The sequence below is a fragment of the Delphinus delphis genome, chromosome 2, assembly GCF_949987515.2.
Source record: "Delphinus delphis chromosome 2, mDelDel1.2, whole genome shotgun sequence".
Taxonomy (NCBI): domain Eukaryota; kingdom Metazoa; phylum Chordata; class Mammalia; order Artiodactyla; family Delphinidae; genus Delphinus; species Delphinus delphis.
In genome coordinates, this window is record NC_082684.1 from 98,713,005 (window position 1) to 98,734,192 (window position 21,188).

General features: G+C 38.3%; 1 protein-coding gene across 13 annotated transcripts in view; it reads right to left on the reverse strand.

Moving 5' to 3' along the window:
• Positions 1-321: 321 nt before the first annotated feature.
• ZMYND11 (zinc finger MYND-type containing 11) overlaps positions 322-21,188 on the reverse strand; it is a 137,972-nt gene continuing 117,105 nt past the window's right edge. For 11 of the 13 annotated variants that reach the window (XM_060005267.1, XM_060005276.1, XM_060005274.1 and 8 more), the window contains 4 exons: positions 20,876-20,944; positions 19,808-20,080; positions 19,302-19,487; positions 322-2,647 (listed from right to left, as the gene is read on the reverse strand). In XM_060005267.1, the coding sequence (XP_059861250.1) occupies positions 2,525-2,647; positions 19,302-19,487; positions 19,808-20,080; positions 20,876-20,944 (651 nt within the window). In that variant the 3' untranslated portion in view covers positions 322-2,524. The remainder of the gene's footprint in view (positions 2,648-19,301; positions 19,488-19,807; positions 20,081-20,875; positions 20,945-21,188) is intronic. The other 2 variants (XM_060005277.1, XM_060005275.1) reach the window with 1 other exon arrangement.

Below are 21,188 nucleotides of genomic sequence, written 5' to 3' on the forward strand. Positions count from 1 at the left end.
AGTGCAGTGATGCAAGGTGAGATGATGGATGTGATTCTAGATGCGTTGAAATTGATGATATTGACTAATTTCAAATGTTCACTGAATAATTTTCTATCTATCTTTATGTTCAGCCTAGCATAAGTTTACCCAGAAAGGGGGCTTTGTAGTCAAACAAACCTGAACTTGACAACTGGTAAAAGTAAGTTCAACTTAAACAAATGTTTAAGTAAATTATTTTTAACACACTGATTTTATATAAAGTTAAACAGTCACCAATGGATAGCCCACAGTATATGATTACCATGTGATACAGTTGTGTTTGTTTTGGTTTAGGGGAATGGACTAAATCAACAATTTATTAAAGGCAGTTTTTTTAAATACATTTATTAACCAATGTTAACACATTAAATGAACCTATATATTGCTAGTCAGAGCAGCTTACAAAATGCCAGAATGCATCATAGAACTGGACAGCCACGATGAATAATTACAATGTGCATAGTGGCTAAGCTCAACACCTTGATATAGCTTTATGATTGCAGAAAATTTTTAATAATGATTCCTAAAACAATCAATTGTAATTTTACCTAAAACTTTTACAAAACCAGGCCACAATCTCTTTTTTTAATTGTTTTTTTTTTTTTAACACACAGTTTTCACGCTGTAGTAACTTGGAAATGTGCAACCGTGTCAACGGAGACAAAAAAGCCAAAGTAACACGAATCTTACTTTCATGCAGCTATCGGTAAATAGTACACACTCTGGAATGATTTTACACCAAAAATAGTTCCACAATAACTTGCTCTCATAGGGGTGGATCGAAGTTTTAAAACTTGAAATCAAAACAATCAATCAGAGAAGGTTAAGTGTTCATGGTTACGTCGTCTCGCTCAGACCACGGCACCGTGGCAACACGGACAAATCACACAGCAACGAGGAGGGACCGAGAGTGCCGAGTCCCTGCGTAATCCAGGTACGGTGCTGAAATGGGGCTACTGGGCAGGTCCTACAAGCCATTGGGCGCCACTGGGCAGTAGCTTGTCGATTAACTTGTGTCACCACCGTCTGTAACAGCATCAGGACTGGATGGATGATTAGTTCACAGAAGGCTCTTTAGAGTGACCCTGACAAACCTGGAGAAAACTTTTAAAAAGGTTTTTCTCCTGATTCTCTCACTTACATGGTGTGTAATTGCTTTAATAAATATCAAAGGTCTAAATAAATATTTACAAATTATTTCTCTAACCTTAAAAATAAATGATAAATGGGAATTTATTTTGACTTGGTCTAAGATCAGTCTTTGAAAAAACATAAATTGTGAGGTTTTTTTTTTTTTGTAAAAAGTAATTTAAGTTTTCCTGGCTGTATTTTATATGTCTATGTATAAAAAAATCATTATTCAACTATCGATCCATTCCTATTGGTAATGCTTCTTAATCCAGACATTCCGCAAAATACAGACTTTTTACAAATCACGGCATCTTTAATACAAGAAAATTAACATGCATTATTCTTCATTCTGTGTACAGTGGTGGAGTTCATTAGTAGGCAATGACCCACTACTACAAACATAACGGCTTCTGTGAAACTTAAGTGCTTTCTTTCCTTTCAGTATTAACTTACAATGTAAGAGGTGACACCAGATAATAGGCAATCAATCAATCAGATGATATTTGGGGAGGGAAGGGAAGCATTAGAGAAATTTGTATGCCTCATCTATAATTTCGTGTATGGATAAAGGTAGTTTTTGGCTTTTTATTTTTGTTTATTTTGTTACAAGCACTCATGTTAGGACAAAGATGAAATGTGCAAACTTTAAAATTTAAATATTCATTTTCTCTAAGATCCAGCTCAGTAAAGATTACCCCAGTTCCCTGCAATTTTAAACTACAAGATCAAAGCTAATAATTTGTTATAAAAGTTATATATTGAAAAGAAATAATGAAAAACACAATTGGGAAATATTTAAGAAAAAATATGCAGGACTAGCACCTGCTGTGTCAACCCTGTTCCCTAAATTCAATCAATCATATACCCACTGGCATAACCAATAGATAATGCCTTTAAACAGTAAATTAAGCTGAACAAAACCAGCTCAACAAGGTTAAGAAATAAATTTCACATCAAGGTAGTATGCTTTATTTCTGAAACAGTTCTGTAGTTCTTACATTCAGATCTATTTTAAATGTTTCTTTGTTAAACTCACTTGTATTCACCTGCTGTTTTTTTAAAGATCTGTTGTTTAAAGGTTAAAATCTCTGTAAAACCTAAAAATGTTTTAAAATTTGCTGAAAATGCAACAAACTCTCAATTAAAATTTATTTAAAATAATACCCTCCACTGATGTTACTTTTACCCCCTGAAAAACTCCAGAGGAGCATTAACAAAAGATTTAACTACTGTGCAAAATTTCTTCACGAAAAGTGTTTAAAGGCTGGTGCAAAATGGGAAGCAAATTCTAAACAATTTTGGCTTCTTGGAAACAAAAACCGCTGTGTCTGAGAAGAATAATCGTCAGTGATTCTCCAGAAAGAACCAGCCTTCATCTTTTCCGGCGACAGGTGCGCTTGTGTTCCGCATGCCAGTGCTCCTGCTGACACTTGATTGAGCAGTAGGATGTGTTCCAGCAGCAGTGGTACATGGCCTCCTCCTCACAGTTGTAGCACTGCAGGCAAGAAACCATAACCAGCAGTTAAACGTGGGATGAAATGCATAGGAAGCTGGGTACAGTGATTGACAGACTTTTGAAACTGTGCTTTTAAAGCTCTTTCTGGCTCAAGCTTAAACTAGTATCACCAAGAACATGTTTTCTGTCCTAGGCAGGATGGCAGGAAACAATGGGATGGACGACCGAGGCTCAGCACGCAGTCCTTTGTCAGCAAACTCAAGCTTACTCGGGCACAGCATCAACTTTTCCATCTCCACTAGGTAATTCCCGTCAGCACACAAGCGTAAGTAATTTCTATTTTCTTAAAGGGCCTGAGATTCTGGAAAGATGACAGAGCAGAAGCACCAGGATCTACCTTCCCACCTGGACAACAGCTGTACTGTAGAATCTGTCTGAAGTAACTATTTTGGAACTCTGAAGTCTACTGAAGGCTTGAACAGTAAGTTATGGTTAATTTTGGTCAATTTCGGCTCTTAGCACGGTAATAGCTACATCATCCCTATTCTCCACCCAAGCAGCTGTGAATGGAGCACCTTGTGGGAGCCAGGGTGGGCAAAAAAGATGCGCTTCTGGTCACAGAAATGGGCAGCCATTGCTGTTCCACCCCCTGCCCCCGCTGTCACAACTCCTCCAGCTGAAGTGACTTTCAGAAGAGTTAAAGGGCCACTGCCCTTTTATTCCCCCTTTTGCAAGCCAGACATTCAAAATCAACTGCATATACAGCAGAAATTAGCAAGTGAATGTGCATACCCAAGGAGAGGCTCAGGAAAGACCTAAGAAGGCATTTAGTTTACACCTCAATCTGATCTTTGGCACAGAAATAGACAGCCTACAACCATCAAAGAAACAAAAACAGCAACCTATGAGAAGGAGGAGAAACTGAGTTCCAGTTACCATATTACTAGATTCAAATGTCTAGTGTTCAACAAAAAACCACAAGGCATACAAAGAAGCAGGAAAGTATGACTATTTCAAAGGAAAAAAAAGCCAAGTCAACAGAAACTGGCCATGAAAAAGACCTACTGGCAGATATATTAGACAAAGACTTTAACACAACTATTAAAGAAGGTCAAAGAACTAAAGGAAAATATGGAGAAAGTCAAGAAAATGATGTATGAACTGGAAACATCAATAAAAAGATAGAAACCAAAAAGAAAACGTGGAGCTAAGAAGTCATTAACTGAAGTGAAAAACTGACTTCAGGGATTCAAAGGCAGATTTGAGCAGAGCAGAGAGAAGACAGGACAATGGAAATTAACAAGAGAGGTGAAAAGACTGGAGAGCAAGCAAACAGAGCCTAAAAAGACCTGTGGTACATCAGCCAATGGACCAAGATATGCATCATGGGAGTCCCAGAAGGAGGGGAGAGAGAAATGAGCAGAGAGAATACTGGGGAAGTTTTTAGTCAGTATTCCTTCAATCTGATGAAAGATATGAATATAAATATTCAGTAACTCCAAGTCAGATGAACTCAGAGAGCCACACTGAAACATGTTGTAACCAAACTTTTGAAACTCCTGAGAGCAGCGAGAAAGAGGGGAGCTGTCGCACACAAAGGATCATCAATATGTTATCAGCAGATTTCCCATCAGAAATTCTGGAGGCCAGAAGACCTGATATAGTCAAAGCGCTAAAAGAAGGAAAAAAACCTGTCAGTGGAGAATCCTGTATGCAGCAAAACTCTCCTTTGTACCTGCAAGAAGTACTCAGGGGGTCCTGCAGTTGAAATGAAAGGACACTAGACAGTGACCTGGAGCCATGTGGAGAAACAGAAGATCTCAACTGTGGTAAACACATGGGCAATTATAAGAGCCAGTACTATGGCTTACAATGGCTTGTAACTGTACTTTTTCTCTTCTACGATTTAAGAAACCAAGATTTAAAGAAAAAAGTTATCAGTATAAAAGCTAGTATTACTGTAAATTACTTTGTAACCCCAAATCTTTTTTCTACATAATTTAGGAGACTAATACATTTAAAAGAATTTTTAATTTATGTTTTTGGGCACACAATGTATGACAATGTGATCTTATAACATCAGCAATCAAAGGGTTGAGATGCAGCTGTAAAGGAACAGATTTTAATATATGTTATTAAACTAAAACTGCTATAAATTCACATTAGAGTCTCATAACTTTAGGCTGTTAAATGTAATTCCCGTGGTAACCACAAAGAAAACTGCTATAGCATATAAACAGAAGGAAAGGAACTTAAACATTTCCCTACAAAAAATCAACTAAACACAAAAACAAGAATGCAGGAAATGAGGGTCAAAAAAGTTATGGGGCTTTAAATTTACACAGATTAAACTCTCCAATCAAAAGACACAGATTGGCAGAATGGATAAAAACACGTCTATAATATAATGTCTATAAGAGACTCACTTAAGACCTAAAGACACAAATGGGCTGAAAGTGAAAGGATGGAAAAAGATATTCCATGCAAATTGGAACCAAAAGAGAGCAAGGTAGCTATACTAATTTCACACAAAATAGACTTTAAATCAAAAAAAGGTTACAACAGACAAAGAAGGACACTATATATTAATAAAAGGTTCAATACAGCAAGAAGACATAATAATTATAAATATTTACACATGTAATGACCACTAAAACATAAGAAGCAAAAACAGACAGTTCTACAATAGAGACTTCAACATCCCACTCACACTAAGGGATAGAACCACCAGACATAGGTAAGGAAAGGGAGGGCGTAACACAATAAACCAACTAGATCTAACAGATATACACAGAGCACTCTACCCAACAACAAGAGCACACATTCTTCAAGTGCATGTGGGACACTTTACAAATTAAGTCTCAACATATTTTAAAAGGTAGATATCATACTAAGTATCTTTTTTGACCACAATGGGATAAAATAAGAAAGCAAAAACAAAAGTAAAACTGGAAAATTCAAAGTTGTGGAAACTTAAAAAAACACTTTTAAACAACCAATGGATCAAAGAAAAATTTAGGTTATGCAGTGAGGCAGTGCTCAGAGGGAAATTTATAGCTGTAATATCTACCTGAAGAAACAGATCAGTAGCCAAAAAGTCCACCTTAAGGAATTGGTAAAAAAAAAGCAAGCTAAAGCAAAAGTTAGCAGGAGGAAGAAAAAAAAAAAAATTAGCACAGAGGTCAACAAAATACAGAAGAGTAAAATAATAAAGAAAAATCAACGAAACCAAAAGTTGGTTCTTCGAAAAGATAAACAAAATTGATAAACCTTTAGCTAGATGGACCAAGAAGAAAAGAGAGGACTCAAGTTACTAAATGAAAAATAAAAGTGGGGACCTTACTACTGATTCTACAAAAATAAAAAGGATTGTAACAATGCACTACTAACAATTATACACAACAAACTGGATAACCTAGATGAGATGGACAAATTCCTACAAACCCCAAACCTACCAAGACTAATCTTGAAAATATCTGAATAGACCCATAACTAATAAGCAGATTGACCTATTAATCAAAAATCTCCCAGTAAATAAAGCCCTGGACCTGATAGCTTCTCTAGTAAATTCTACCAAACATTTAAAGAGCTGTCAAACCTTCTCATACTCTTCCCAAAGATGGAAGAGGAGGGAATATTTCCTAACTCACTCTGTGAGTCCAGAATAACCCTGATACCAAGCCAAAGACACTACAAGAAAAGAAAACTACAGATCCACATGCCTTATGACCACTGAGATAAAATCCTCAACAAAATACGAGCAAATGGAATTCGGCAGCATATTAAAAGAATTATACACCAACGATGTGATGCGACATATAAGAATCAATCAGTGTAATATGCCACATCAACATAATGAAGGAAAAACCACATGGTCATCTCAGTAAGAAAAAACATCTGACAAAATTCAGCACGCATTCATGATAAAAACACTCAACAAACAGGAACAGAAGGAAACTACCTACCTCCACATAATAAAAGCCACATATGAAAAACACACAGCAAACATCATACTCAAAGATCAGGAACAACGCAAAGATGCCCACTTTCACCACTTCTATTCAATATAGTACTAGAAGTCCTAGCCAGAGCACTTAGGCAAACAAGAAATCAAAGGCATGCTAATTGTAAAGGAAGAAGTAAAATTATCTTTGCATATGATATGATCTTATACGTAGAAACCCTGAAGACTCCAGAACGAAGTTGCTAGAACTAAAAGAGGAATTTGGCAAAGGAGCAGGATACAAAGTCAATACACTAAAATCAACTGCATTTCTATACACAAACAATGAACAATCTCAAGAGCAAATTACGAAAACAATTCTATTTAAAACAGCCTAAAAAAACCAAAATACTTATGAATTAACTTAACCAAGGAGATGAAAGACTTATACAATGAGAATTAAAAGAAATTAAAGACAACATAAATAAATGGAAACACATGCCACGTTCATGGATTAGAAGACTTAATATTGTTAAAATGTCAATACTACTGAAAGTGATCTGAAGATTCAGTGCAATCCCTATCAAAATCCCAGTGACATTTTTAGTAGAAATTGAAAAACCCACCCACATTTTCATATGGAACCTCAAGGGACCCCAAATAGCCAAAACAATCTTGAAAAAATAAAACAAATCTGGAGGAATTACACATCCTGATTTCAATACTTACTACAAATCTACATTAATCCAACCTGTGAAGTACTGGCGTAAAGACAGACATACTGACCAATGGAACAGAATAGAGAGCACAGAAATAAACATATATATGGTCAACTGTTTTTTGATGAGGGTGCCAAGACCGTTTAATGGGGAACAGATAGTCTTTTCAACGAAGGATGCTGGAAAATCTGGATATCCACATACAGAAGAATGAAGTTGGACCCTTACCTAACACCATATACAAAAATTAACTCCAAATGGGTCAAGGACATAATTCTAAGATCTTATTGTAAGATCTAAGACAATAAATCTCTTAGAAGAAAACAAAGGACAAAAACTTCATGACGCTGGATTTGGCAATGAATTTTTGGATATGACACCAAAGGCACAGTTAACAAAGAAAAAAATAGACAAATGGCACTTTATGAAAATTATTCATGGAATAAAAAAGCAACCCACAGAATGGGAGAAAATATTTGCAAATCATGTATCTGAAAAGGGATTAATATCCAGAATATATGGAGAACTCCTAAGACTCAACTCAAAAAATGGGCAAAGGACTTGAATAGACATTTATCAAGGATACAGGAATGCCAATCATCACATGAAAAGATGCTCAACATCACCAGTCATTAGGGAAATGCAAATCAAAACTACAGTGAAACACCACCTCACACCTATTTGTATGAGTACTATCAAAATAAAACAAGAGTTGGTGGGGATGTAGAGAAATTGGAACCCTGGTGCACTGTCATGTGGGAATGTAAAATGGTACAACTGCTGTGGAAAACAGCATGTGGTTCCTCAAAAAATTTAAAACGTAATTACCATATAACCATGCAATTCCACTCTGGGTATATGCCCAGAAGAACTGAAAGCAGGATCTCAAAGAGATATTTGTACACTCATGTTTATAGAAGCATTATTCACAATAGCTAAACCATGAAAGTAACCCAAGTGACCATCAGTGGGTAAATGGATAAGCAAAAACGTGGTATATACATGCACTGGAGTACTATTCAGCCTTAATAGGGGAGAAACTTCTGCAGTATACTGCAACATGGATGAAACTCGGTGCCATTATGCTAAGTTAAATCAGCCAGTCCTAAAAAGACTGTGTGATCCACTTATAAGAGGTGCCAGCAGTAGTCACAGTCACAGATACAATGTAGAATGGTAGTTACCAGGGGCTGGGGGAGGGGAGAACAGGGAGTGACTGTTTAATAGGTAAAGAGTTTCCATTTTACAGGGTGAAAGAAGTTATGGGAACAAGATGGCAGTGATGTTGCACAGCATGAATGTATTTAATAGCACTGAACTGTAAACTTAAAAATGATCAAGATAGTAAATTTATTTTACCACCGTTTTTTAAAAAGGCTCTTCACCTCATATTTCTTTCCATCTACCACCCCCATTTTTCTGCTCCCCTTCCCAAACATCTTGGAAGAATTACCTACACTTGTTATTTCAGAGTATTCTCTTCCCCTCTTTCTTAAGCCCACTGCAGTCTTTCACCCGTGCCTTGCCACTGAATGCGCTATTATCAAGGTCACTTATGGTCTAAAACCAGTGGTTAATTCTCAGCCTTCATCTTATGGGGCAACGTCTGGAGAAGTTTTGATTGTCATCACTCGGGGTGGGGATAGAGGCTTAGCTGCTGCTAAACATCCTACAGTGCAAAGGAGTGTCCCCAATTTTTTGGTCCAAATGTCAGTAGTACTCTGGTATATTTCCTGTGATTTTACTATGTCAGCAATTGTGACTTCAGTGAGGTTACTATTTAAAAAGTGTGGATAGCATGTTTTAATTTTGGAAGTAGCTGTAATAGTCAGATTTGGGTTTGAATCTTAGATCTGTGCTAATTAATCAAGTGAGTTCAGACCACGTTTATTTAACTTCTTAGTTTCCTCATCCTCAGATAATACTTCAGGCAGCACCATCCCTTCTATTACTTAATGCATTCATTTTGTATTTCTGCCTTTCTTTGTGAATATATTTAAAGGATGTATCATTCTTACTATGTTTCTCTTGATTGTATGCCATCTTAACATCCACTTTTTGGGTATCTGATTTACCTACATACTCTCTTGTCCTACAGTACTGTACTGCTTCTTACAATAATGTAAGATTTAACTATAATACAAGAATAACTATAATACAAGAATAATTCTAAACCTTTTACCAGTCTACTAGAATCGATATACGAGCAGAAGTAGCTTAGGAGGGTGAGTCCCAGCTCACCGACCAGGTTTCTAGTCACTCTGTTTAATCTCATAAGCCTCAAATTCCTTATCTAAAAAAATGGGTATAAATAAAAGCACTATGGTTTGCCATAAAAACAGACACACAGATTCAGTTTTAGGCAGAAACTTGCTGAGGTAGAATCCAGGGCCTAAGCATTTTAAAGCCTAGTTATTCAGAAGAGGGGCACTTCCGGGAAGATGGCGGCAGGGTAAGACGCGGAGATCAGCTTCCTCCCCACAGATACACCAGAAATACAGCTACACGTGGAACAACTCCTACAGAACACCTACTGAACGCTGGCAGAAGACCTCAGACCTCCCAAAAGGCAAGAAAGTCCCCACGTACCTGGGTAGGGCAAAAGAAAAAAGCTTAAACAGAGACAAAAGGATAGGGACGGGACCTGCACCAGTGGGAGGGAGCCGAGGAGGAGGAAAGGTATCCACACACTAGGAAGCCCCTTCGCGGGCGGCGCAGGGGTGAAGCTTCGAAGCCGCGGAGGAGAGCGCAGCAACAGGGGTGCGGAGGGCAAAGCAGAGAGATTCCCGCACAGAGGATCAGGGCCGACCGGCACTCACCAGCTCGAGAGGCTTGTCTGCTCACCCACCGGGGCGGGTGGGGCTGGGAGCTGAGGCTCCAGCTTCGGTTGGAGCGCCGGGAGAGGACTGGGGTTGGCGGCGTGAACACAGCCTGCAGGGGGCTTGTGCGCCACGGCTAGGCTAGCCGGGAGGGAGTTCAGGGAAAAGTCTGGACCTGCCGAAGAGGCAAGAGACTTTTTCTTCCCTCTTAGTTTCCTGGTGCGCGAGGAGAGGGGATTAAGAGTGCTGCTTAAAGGAGCTCCGGAGACGGGCGTGAGCCGCGGCTAAAAGCGCGGACCCCCGAGACGGGCATAAGACGCTAAGGCTGCTGCTGCCGCCACCAAGAAGCCTGTGTGTGAGCACAGGTCACTAACCACACCCCGCTTCCGGGGAGGCTGTGCAGCCTGCCACTGCAAGGGTCCCGGGAGAACGCACGGCGCGCCTCAGGCTGGTGCAACATCACGCCGGCCTCTGCCGCCGGCGCAGGCTCGCCCCGCACTCCGCGCCCCTCCCTCGCCCCCGGCCTGAGTGAGCCAGAGTCCCCGAAGCAGCGGCTCCTTTAACCCCCTCCTGTCTGAGCGAAGAACAGGCGCACTCCTGCGACCTACACGCAGAGGCGGGGCCAAATCCAAAGCTAAGCCCCTGAGAGCTGTGAGAACAAAGAAGAGAAAGGGAAATCTCTCCCAGCAGCCTCAGAAGCAGCGGATTGAAGCTCCACAATCAACTTGATGTACCCTGCATCTGTGGAATACATGAATAGACAGCAAATCATCCCAAACTGAGGAGGTGGACTTTGAGAGCAAGATTTATGATTTTTTCCCCTTTTCCTCTGTTTGTGCATATGTGTATGTTTCTGTGTGAGATTTTGTCTGTATAGCTTTGCTCCCACCATTTGTCCTAGGGTTCTATCCATCCGTTTTTTTCCTTAATTATTTTTTTATTTTAATGACTTTATTATATTTTATCTTACTTTATTTTATTTTACTTTATCTTTTTCTTTTTTTCCTTACTTCCCTCCTTCCTTCCTTCCTCCTTTCTTTCTTTCTACTTCTACTAATTCTTTCTTCCTACTTTTTATCCCTTTTATTCTGAGCCATGTGGATGAAAGGCTCTTGGTGCTGGAGCCAAGAGTCAGTGCTGTGCCTCTGAGGTGGGAGAGCCAACTTCAGGACACTGGTCCACAACAGACCTCCAAGCTCCACATAATTTCAAACGGCAAAAATCTCCCAGAGATCTCCATCTCAACACTAGCACCCAGCTTCACTCAATGACCAAAGCTACAGTGCTGGACATCCTATGCCAAACAACTAGCAAGACAGGAACACACCCCCACCCATTAGCAGAGAGGCTGCCTAAAATCATAATAAGTCCACAGACGCCCCAAAACACACCACCAGATGTGGACCTGCCCACCAGAAAGACAAGATCCAGCCTCATCCACCAGAACACAGGCACTAGTCCCCTCCACCAGGAAGCCTACACAACCCACTGAACCAACCTTAACCACTGGGGACAGACACCAAAAACAACGGGAACTACAAACCTGCAGCCTGCAAAAAGGAGACCCCAAACACAGTAAGATAAGCAAAATGAGAAGACAGAAAAACACACAACAGATGAAGGAGCAAGATAAAAACCCACCAGACCTAACAAATGAAGAGGAAATAGGCAGTCTACCTGAAAAAGAATTCAGAATAATGATAGTAAAGATGATCCAAAAGCTTGGAAATAGAGAAAATGCAAGAAACATTTAACAAGGACCTAGAAGAACTAAAGAGGAAACAAGCAACGATGAACAACACAATAAATGAAACTAAAAATAGTCTAGATGGGATCAATAGCAGAATAACTGAGGCAGAAGAACGGATAAGTGACCTGGAAGATAAAATAGTGGAAATAACTACTGCAGAGCAGAATAAAGAAAAAAGAATGAAAAGAACTGAGGATAGTCTCAGAGATCTCTGGGACAACATTAAACGCACCAACATTCGAATTATAGGGGTTCCAGAAGAAGAAGAGAAAAAAAGGGATTCAGAAAATATTTGAAGAGATTATAGTTGAAAACTTCCCTAATATGGGAAAAGAAATAGTTAATCAAGTCCAGGAAGCACAGAGAGTCCCATACAGGATAAATCCAAGGAGAAATACGCCAAGACACATGTTAATCAGACTGTCAAAAATTAAATACAAAGAAAACATTAAAAGCAGCAAGGGAAAAACAACAAATAACACACAAGGGAATCCCCATAAGGTTAACAGCTGATCTTTCAGCAGAAACTCTGCAAGCCAGAAGGGACTGGCAGGACATATCTAAAGTGATGAAGGAGAAAAACCTGCAACCAAGATTACTCTACCCAGCAAGGATCTCATTCAGATTTGATGGAGAAATTAAAACCTTTACAGACAAGCAGAAGCTGAGAGAGTTCAGCACCACCAAACCAGCTTTACAACAACTGCTAAAGGAACTTCTCTAGGCAAGAAACACAAGGAAAAGACCTATAATAACGAACCCAAAACAATTAAGAAACTGGGAATAGGAACATACATATCAATAATTACCTTAAATGTAAATGGACTAAATCCTCCCACCAAAAGACACAGATTGGCTGAATGGATACAAAAACAAGACCCATATATGTGCTGTCTACATGAGACCCACTTCAGACCTAGAGACACATACAGACTGAAAGTAAGGGGATGGAAAAAGATACTCCATGCAAATGGAAACCAAAAGAAAGCTGGAGGAGCAATTCTCATACCAGACAAAATAGACTTTAAAATAAAGACTATTAGAAGAGACAAAGAAGGACACTACATAATGATCAAGGGATCGATCCAAGAAGAAGATATAACAATTGTAAATATTTATGCACCCTACATAGGAGCACCTCAATACATAAGGCAAATACTAACAGCCATAAAAGGGGAAATCGACAGTAACACATTCATAGTAAGGGACTTTAACACCCCACTTTCACCAATGGACAGATCATCCAAAATGAAAATAAATAAGGAAACACAAGCTTTAAATGATACATTAAACAAGATGGACTTAATTGATATTTATAGGACATTCCATCCAAAAACAACAGAATACACATTTTTCTCAAGTGCTCATGGAACATTCTCCAGGATAGATCATATCTTGGATCACAAGTCAAGCCTTGGTAAATTTAAGAAAATTGAAATTGTTTCAAGTATCTTTTCCGACCACAACGCTATGAGACTACATATCAATTACAGGAAAACATCTGTAAAAAATACAAACACATGGAGGCTAAATAATACACTACTTAATAACGAAGTGATCACTGAAGAAATCAAAGAGGAAATCAAAAAATACCTAGAAACAAATGACAATGGAGACACGACAACCCAAAACCTATGGAATGCAGCAAAAGCAGTTCTGAGAGGGAAGTTTATAGCAATACAATCCTACCTTAAGAAACAGGAAACATCTCAAATAAACAACCTAACCTTGCACCTAAAGCAATTAGAGAAAGAAGAAGAAAAAAATCCCAAAGTTAGCAGAAAGAAAGAAATCATAAAAATCAGATCAGAAATAAATGAAAAAGAAATGAAGGAAACGATAGCAAAGATCAATAAAACTAAAAGCTGGTTCTTTGAGAAGATAAACAAAATTGATAAACCATTAGCCAGACTCATCAAGAAAAAAAAGGAGAAGACTCAAATCAATAGAATTAGAAATGAAAAAGGAGAAGTAACAACTGACACTGCAGAAATACAAAAGATCATGAGAGATTATTACAAGCAACTCTATGCCAATAAAATGGACAACCTGGAAGAAATGGACAAATTCTTAGAAATGCACAACCTGCCAAGACTGAATCAGGAAGAAATAGAAAATATGAAGAGACCAATCACAAGCACTGAAATTGAAACTGTGATTAAAAATCTTCCAACAAACAAAAGTCCAGGACCAGATGGCTTCACAGGCGAATTCTATCAAACATTTAGAGAAGAGCTAACACCTATCCTTCTCAAACTCTTCCAAAATATAGCAGAGGGAGGAACATTCCCAAACTCATTCTACGAGGCCACCATCACCTTGATACCAAAACCAGACAAGGATGTCACAAAGAATGAAAACTACAGGCCAATATCACTGATGAACACAGATGCAAAAATCCTCAACAAAACACTAGCAAACAGAATCCAACAACACATTAAAAGGATCATACACCATGATAAGTGGGGTTTATTCCAGGAATGCAAGGATTCTTCAATATATGCAAATCAGTCAACATGATACACCATATTCACAAATTGAAGGAGAAAAACCATATGATCATCTCAATAGATGCAGAAAAAGCTTTCAGCAAAATTCAACACCCGTTTAAGATTAAAAACCCTGCAGAAAGTAGGCATAGAGGGAACTTTCCTCAACATAATAAAGGCCATATATGACAAACCCACAGCCAACATCGTCCTCAATGGTGAAAAACGGAAAGCATTTCCACTAAGATCAGGAACAAGACAAGGTTGCCCACTCTCACCACTCTTATTCAACATAGTTTTAGAAGTTTTAGCCACAGCAATCAGAGAAGAAAAGGAAATAAAAGGAATCCAAATCGGAAAAGAATAAGTAAAGCTGTCACTGCAGATGGCATGTTACTATACATAGAGAATCCTAAAGATGCCACCAGAAAACTACTAGAGCTAATCAATGAATTTGGTAAAGTAGCAAGATACAAAATTAATGCACAGAAATCTCTTGCATTGCTATACACTAATGATGAAAAATCTGAAAGTGAAATCAAGAAAACACTCCCATTTACCATTGCAACAAAAAGAATAAAATATCTAGGCATAAACCTACCTAAGGAGACAAAAGACCTATATGCAGAAAATTATAAGACACTGATGAAAGAAATTAAAGATGATACAAATAGATGGAGAGATATACCATGTTCTTGGATTGGAAGAATCAACATTGTGAAAATGACTCTACTACCCAAAGCAATCTACAGATTCAATGCAATCCCTATCAAACTACCACTGGCATTTTTCACAGAACTAGAACAAACAACTTCACAATTTGTATGGAAACACAAAAGACCCCAAATAGCCAGAGCAATCTTGAGAACGAAAAACGGAGCTGGAGGAATCAGGCTCTCTGACTTCCGACTATACTACAAAGCTACAGTAACCAAGACAGTATGGTACTGGCACAAAAACAGAAATATAGATCAATGGAACAGGATAGAAAGCCCAGAGGTAAACCCACGCACATATGGTCACCTTATCTTTGATAAAGGAGGCAGGAGTGTACAGTGGAGAAAGGACAGCCTCTTCAATAATTGGTGCTGGGAAAACTGGACAGGTACATGTAAAAGTATGAGATTAGATCACTCCCTAACACCATACACAAAAATAAGCTCAAAATGGATTAAAGACCTAAATGTAAGGCCAGAAACAATCAAACTCTTAGAGGAAAACATAGGCAGAACACTCTATGACATAAATCACAGCAAGATCCTTTCTGACCCACCTCCTAGAGAAATGGAAATAAAAACAAAAATAAACAAATGGGACCTAATGAAACTTCAAAGGTTTTGCACAGCAAAGGAAACCATAAACAAGACCAAAAGACAACCCTCAGAATGGGAGAAAATATTTGCAAATGAAGCAACTGACAAAGGATTAATCTCCAAAATTTATAAGTAGCTCATGCAGCTCAATAACAAAAAACAAACAACCCAATCCAAAAATGGGCAGAAGACCTAAATAGACATTTCTCCAAAGAAGATATACAGACTGCCAACAAACACATGAAAGAATGCTCAACATCATTAATCATTAGAGAAATGCAAATCAAAACTACAATGAGATAATCATCTCACACCAGTCAGAATGGCCATCATCAAAAAATCTAGAAACAATAAATGCTGGAGAGGGTGTGGAGAAAAGGGAACACTCTTGCACTGCTGGTGGGAATGTGAATTGGTACAGCCACTATGGAGAACAGTATGGAGGTTCCTTAAAAAACTACAAATAGAACTACCATATGACCCAGCAATCCCACTACTGGGCATATACCCCGAGAAAACCATAATTCAAAAACAGTCATGTACCAAAATGTTCATTGCAGCTCTATTTACAATAGCCCGGAGATGGAAACAACCGCAATGTCCATCATTGGATGAATGGATAAAGAAGATGTGGCATACATATACAATGGAATATTACTCAGCCATAAAAAGAAACGAAATTGAGCTATTTATAATGAGGTGGATAGACCTAGAGTCTGTCATATACAGTGAAGTAAGTCAGAAAGAGAAAGACAAATACCGTATGCTAACACATATATATGGTATTTAAGAAAAAAAATGTCATGAAGAACCTAGGGGTAAGACAGGAATAAACACACAGACCTACTAGAGAATGGACTGGAGGATATGGGGAGGGGGAAGGGTGAGCTGTGACAAAGCGAGAGAGAGGCATGGACATATATACACTACTGAACGTAAGGTATATAGCTAGTGGGAAGCAGCCGCATGGCACAGGGAGATCGGCTCGGTGCTTCGTGACTGCCTGGAGGGGTGGTATAGGGAGGGTGGGAGGGAGGGAGATGTAAGAGGGAAGAGATATGGGAACATATGTATATGTATAACTGATTCACTTTGTTATAAAGCAGAAACTAACACACCATTGTAAAGCAATTATACTCCAATAAAGATGTAAAAAACAAACCAAAAAAAACAGACACATAGATTAATGGAATAGAGAGCCCAGAAATAAACCTATGCAAACATGGTCTATTAATTTATGACAAAGAAGCCAAGAGTATACAATGAGGAAAGGATAGTCTCTTCAGTGAGTGGTATTGAGAAAACTTGGGCAATGACGTGCAAAAGAATGAAACTGGACCGCTATCTTACACCATACACAAAAATCAACTCAAAATAGATTAAAGACTTTAACGCAAGACCTGAAACCATAAAACTCCTAGAAGAAAATATAGGGGGTAAGCTCCTGGACATTGGTCTCGGCAATGATTTTTTTGTTTGACACCAAAAGCAAAGGCCACAGAAGTAAAAACAAAAAGTGGGGCTACATCAAACTAAAAAGCTTCCGCACATCAAAGAGAACCATCAACAAAATAAAACGGCAACCTTGGAATAGGAAAAAATATTTGCAAACCACATATCCCATAAGAGACTAATATCCAAAATACATAAAGAACTCATACAACTCAGTGGAAAAAAAAAACTCCCAATAACCCAATCAAAAAATAGGCAGAGAGGTGGCGCAGTGGTTGAGGGTCCGCCTGCCGATGCAGGGGACACGGGTTCGTGCCCCGGTCCGGGAAGATCCCACATGCCACGGAGCGGCTGGGCCAGTGAGCCATGGCCGCTGAGCCTGCGCGTCCGGAGCCTGTGCTCTGCAACAGGAGAGGCTGTAACAGTGAGAAGCCCGCGTACCACAAAAAAAAAAAAAAAAAAAGGCAGAGGACCTGAATTGATATTTTTCCAAGGAAGATATACAAATGGCCAATAGATACATAAAAACAGCTCAACATCACCAATCACCAGGGAAATGCTAATCAGTATCGGTGATATATCACCTCACACCTGTTAGAATGGCCATCATAAAAAAAGACAAGTGTTGGTGAGGATTTGGAGAAAAGGGAACTCTTGTGCACTGTTGGTGGGAATGTAAACTGGTGCAGCCATGATGGAAAATAGTATGGAGGTTCCTCAAAAAGTTAAAAATAAAACTACCATACTATCCAGCAATACCATTTCTGGGTATTTACCCAAAGGAAATGAAAACAGGGTATCGAAAAGATAGCTGTGCTCCAACGTTCACTGAAGCATATTCACAATAGCCAAGATATCTATATACAACCTACATGTCCATCAGTGGATGAACAGATTAAGGAAAACGTAGTGTGATGTATGTATATATACTACTACACTCACACACACACATACACACACTGGAAGGTTATTCAGCCACAAGTTAGGAAGGAAATGCTGCCCTTTGGGACAACATGGATGGGCTTCAAGGGTATTATGCTAAGTAAAATAAGTCAAATATCGCATGGTATCATTTATATGTGGAATCAAATAGGTATAATAATTCAGCTATTTCATCAATGGTAAAATGTTATAAAAAGCAGTATTATAATTCTTTTCTTTAGCCACCTCTTCCCATTTCCTTGATTCATGAGTAAACTTATGGGAACTTCCCCTTATAAGTCTAGTGTCTACTTTCTAGCTTTCTCTCATCTTTGCATGAAGACAGAATTACAGACATGGTGTTGGGGCATTCTGCTTGATAAGATCTTGAGCACACCTTAATAATTCGATCTAGTGATATTTATATTTCATCATTCATCTGTTTTTCCTTCTAAGTTATCTTCATATATTCTTCTAAGTTATATCTGTTTCTCTTTTCCTTCTTGTCAAATCTTCATCAAAAATTTTAAAATGTTTATTTTCCCTCATGAAACATTTACATATATTTAAAGACTCTTTTCAGAATGTAGTCTGGATCAAATGAAGAATCACAAAACTTCATACAGTAATTCATCAAAATTAAAAGCAAGCTATGAGCTTTTGGGAACAAAACTTTGTTCACATAGCTCAGTCATTTGGCAGAGAAACATCTGTATGCTCAGAAGCTGCTGATCTGAGCGGAAGATAGGAGTCACAAACAGGACATAAAAAATGAACATTTGTCAGTTTTTCAGTTAAGTTAGAGACCCGTGAGATGTTACTATCATAAAGTAAATGTAATCGATTTCTTTACTAGAATCTAATGTATAAATGTTAAGTGCAGTAAAATCTGAAAATCCTTAGTTTGCTATTACGATACTTACATTTACAATTTTACAAGTTAGATATTACCTGTCAGGAGTTACCAGCAAAAGTCAGGGCCAGCCCACTTATCAAAATAAAATACTTGCATAGATGGAAAAGTTATATAAATCAGTTATACTAAATATGTTATGTCCCAAAGTATCATAATCTCAATTTAACAAAATAATCCTGAGCAATACTCAGTAATGTGGGATCTGGAGTTTTAAAAAAATTTTTTTAGTTAATTAAAGTTGACAATTTCACATCAGAACTTATTTCAGGAGTAATTTTTGCATATGCCATATATATCTTTCTGAATTAATTTTCATCATACCTATGGTATATTTTTTAGAAATCAGATTCTAAGAAAATAGTGGTATTTACCCACTGCTTCTTCTTGGTCTGAGAAATTAGTTGTTTGTGCTGGGTTGCTAGCTTCTTGATTTCTTCTACAAATTCTTCTTTACACTTTTCCTTTACTTGCTTACATTTTCTGTCTATCTCACCCTGCATATTTGCTACAGCTTTATTTACAGCTTGTCTTTTTTCTTCTTCCATTTCAGAACGCAGCTGAAATGAAAAAAAAAGTTAACCCACAATATGTCAGCTCATAATTTACACAGACCATTAAGCAAAACCTTAATACATAGTTTCTGCTTAACTGATGTACCTCTTCCCTTTATTTCATTAAGGGCTATAAAATATTTTAGATGAGAAAAGTGCTACTGTTAATTAAAATATTATAAAAAGATATTTTATTATAGTCCTAGTTTTAAAAAGCAGCTACCTGGTTGATGCCTCAGTGACAGAAGCTAAACCACAACAGGAAGACTATTCACTTATCCTGCCCAGACGTCTGAAGGCAACACTGGCAGTGGAGGCTGCGTTACCTTTTCTAGAGCTTCTCGTACAACTCTTTCAGTTTCTCGCTTGTGATCAGACTTCATTCGGTCTTTAAAGTCATTGAAAATTTTGGTGTATTTGTCGTGGCACATGCTTTGACACACTCCGTCACTGGTGGTCTGGGTGCTTCGATGCAGCATTCTTGGTGAAGAGGCACTTAACTTCTTGGTCTGAGTTGATACAGAAACTTTTTCGATTGGCTGAGGCATCGTGGGGATTTCCTGGCTGGAACTTACTGCTTCTGTTTCAGGCTCTGGTTCCTAAAGGATAAGGAAAGTGCTATAGAATTCACTAGTTCAAGAGCAAGCTCTATTAGGAGAAAAGCAGAGTGATATACATAAATAGCCATATAAAAAACTGCAGTTCAAACACAATGTAAGAAAATGGAAAATTGTTTTGTGTATTTTACAATTAAAAATAAACTAATTTTTAAAAATTTAAAACACATGCAATTAGTAGGTACAATAATTCTAAACAGGAACGTCATTTACAATTACATATCAATATTGTTTTTTCTTTTCAAAACAGACTAAACAAAAAAATTTGTCGTACAAAATCATTATCAATTTATAGTCAACTTCTTTGGTTTAGCTTCTTTAACAAATACCCTAAACCACTTCTCACTGAATATCTGGTAGGATTTTGCCCATATTTACACCTGATTTTAAAATATGCATGGATTATATAATTTTAAAAGGCTGAGCTCAGCCATAGTTTCCTCCAGTTTTTAAATGTTGGCCTCATTGATTTGTTGGATAAACACTTTGTTTTTTATTAGTACTATGATAAGATATCAGAGTTCTAGAAAATACAGCAAAGTGCCCTCCCACTTAGCCAGCCGTGGTCACTGCTGTTTAACTGGTAAGGAGACTTGCAGCTCCCGTGTGTTACTCTATGACGGGAACAGTGGGAAGACTGGGTCCATCTTGGTTGCTACAGGTTGACTGACGGCAATGCTTTTCGCAAGGACCTGTGAGGAGCACTGCCTTGATCACAACTGTGAAAATATTTCCTGTTTCAATTGCCACCTGGACACTGCAAGGCAGGCAACTTACTTCTTTTTTGGGTTCCACACTTTGATTACGTCGTCCTTTCTTTGTTCTCGGTTCTTGAGTGACCTTTAGCTGTGGGCATCATAAAAGTAACAGCACATTATTCCCGACACTATGAAACACTTCTCTGCTGCTAAGACTAGCCAGGGAACCACAGGTCAGGGGTGAGCACTTGTTCCCTTTCGCATTAGCTCTTTCAGGACCACGTGGTTGGCACTCACAGAATGATTCCTCTGGGCCGAGGGCTTGAAAGAGCTAATATGCTGGTAGAGTCAGGATCAGGGTTGGTGGTGGCTTCCCTGTATTGGAACTGTTT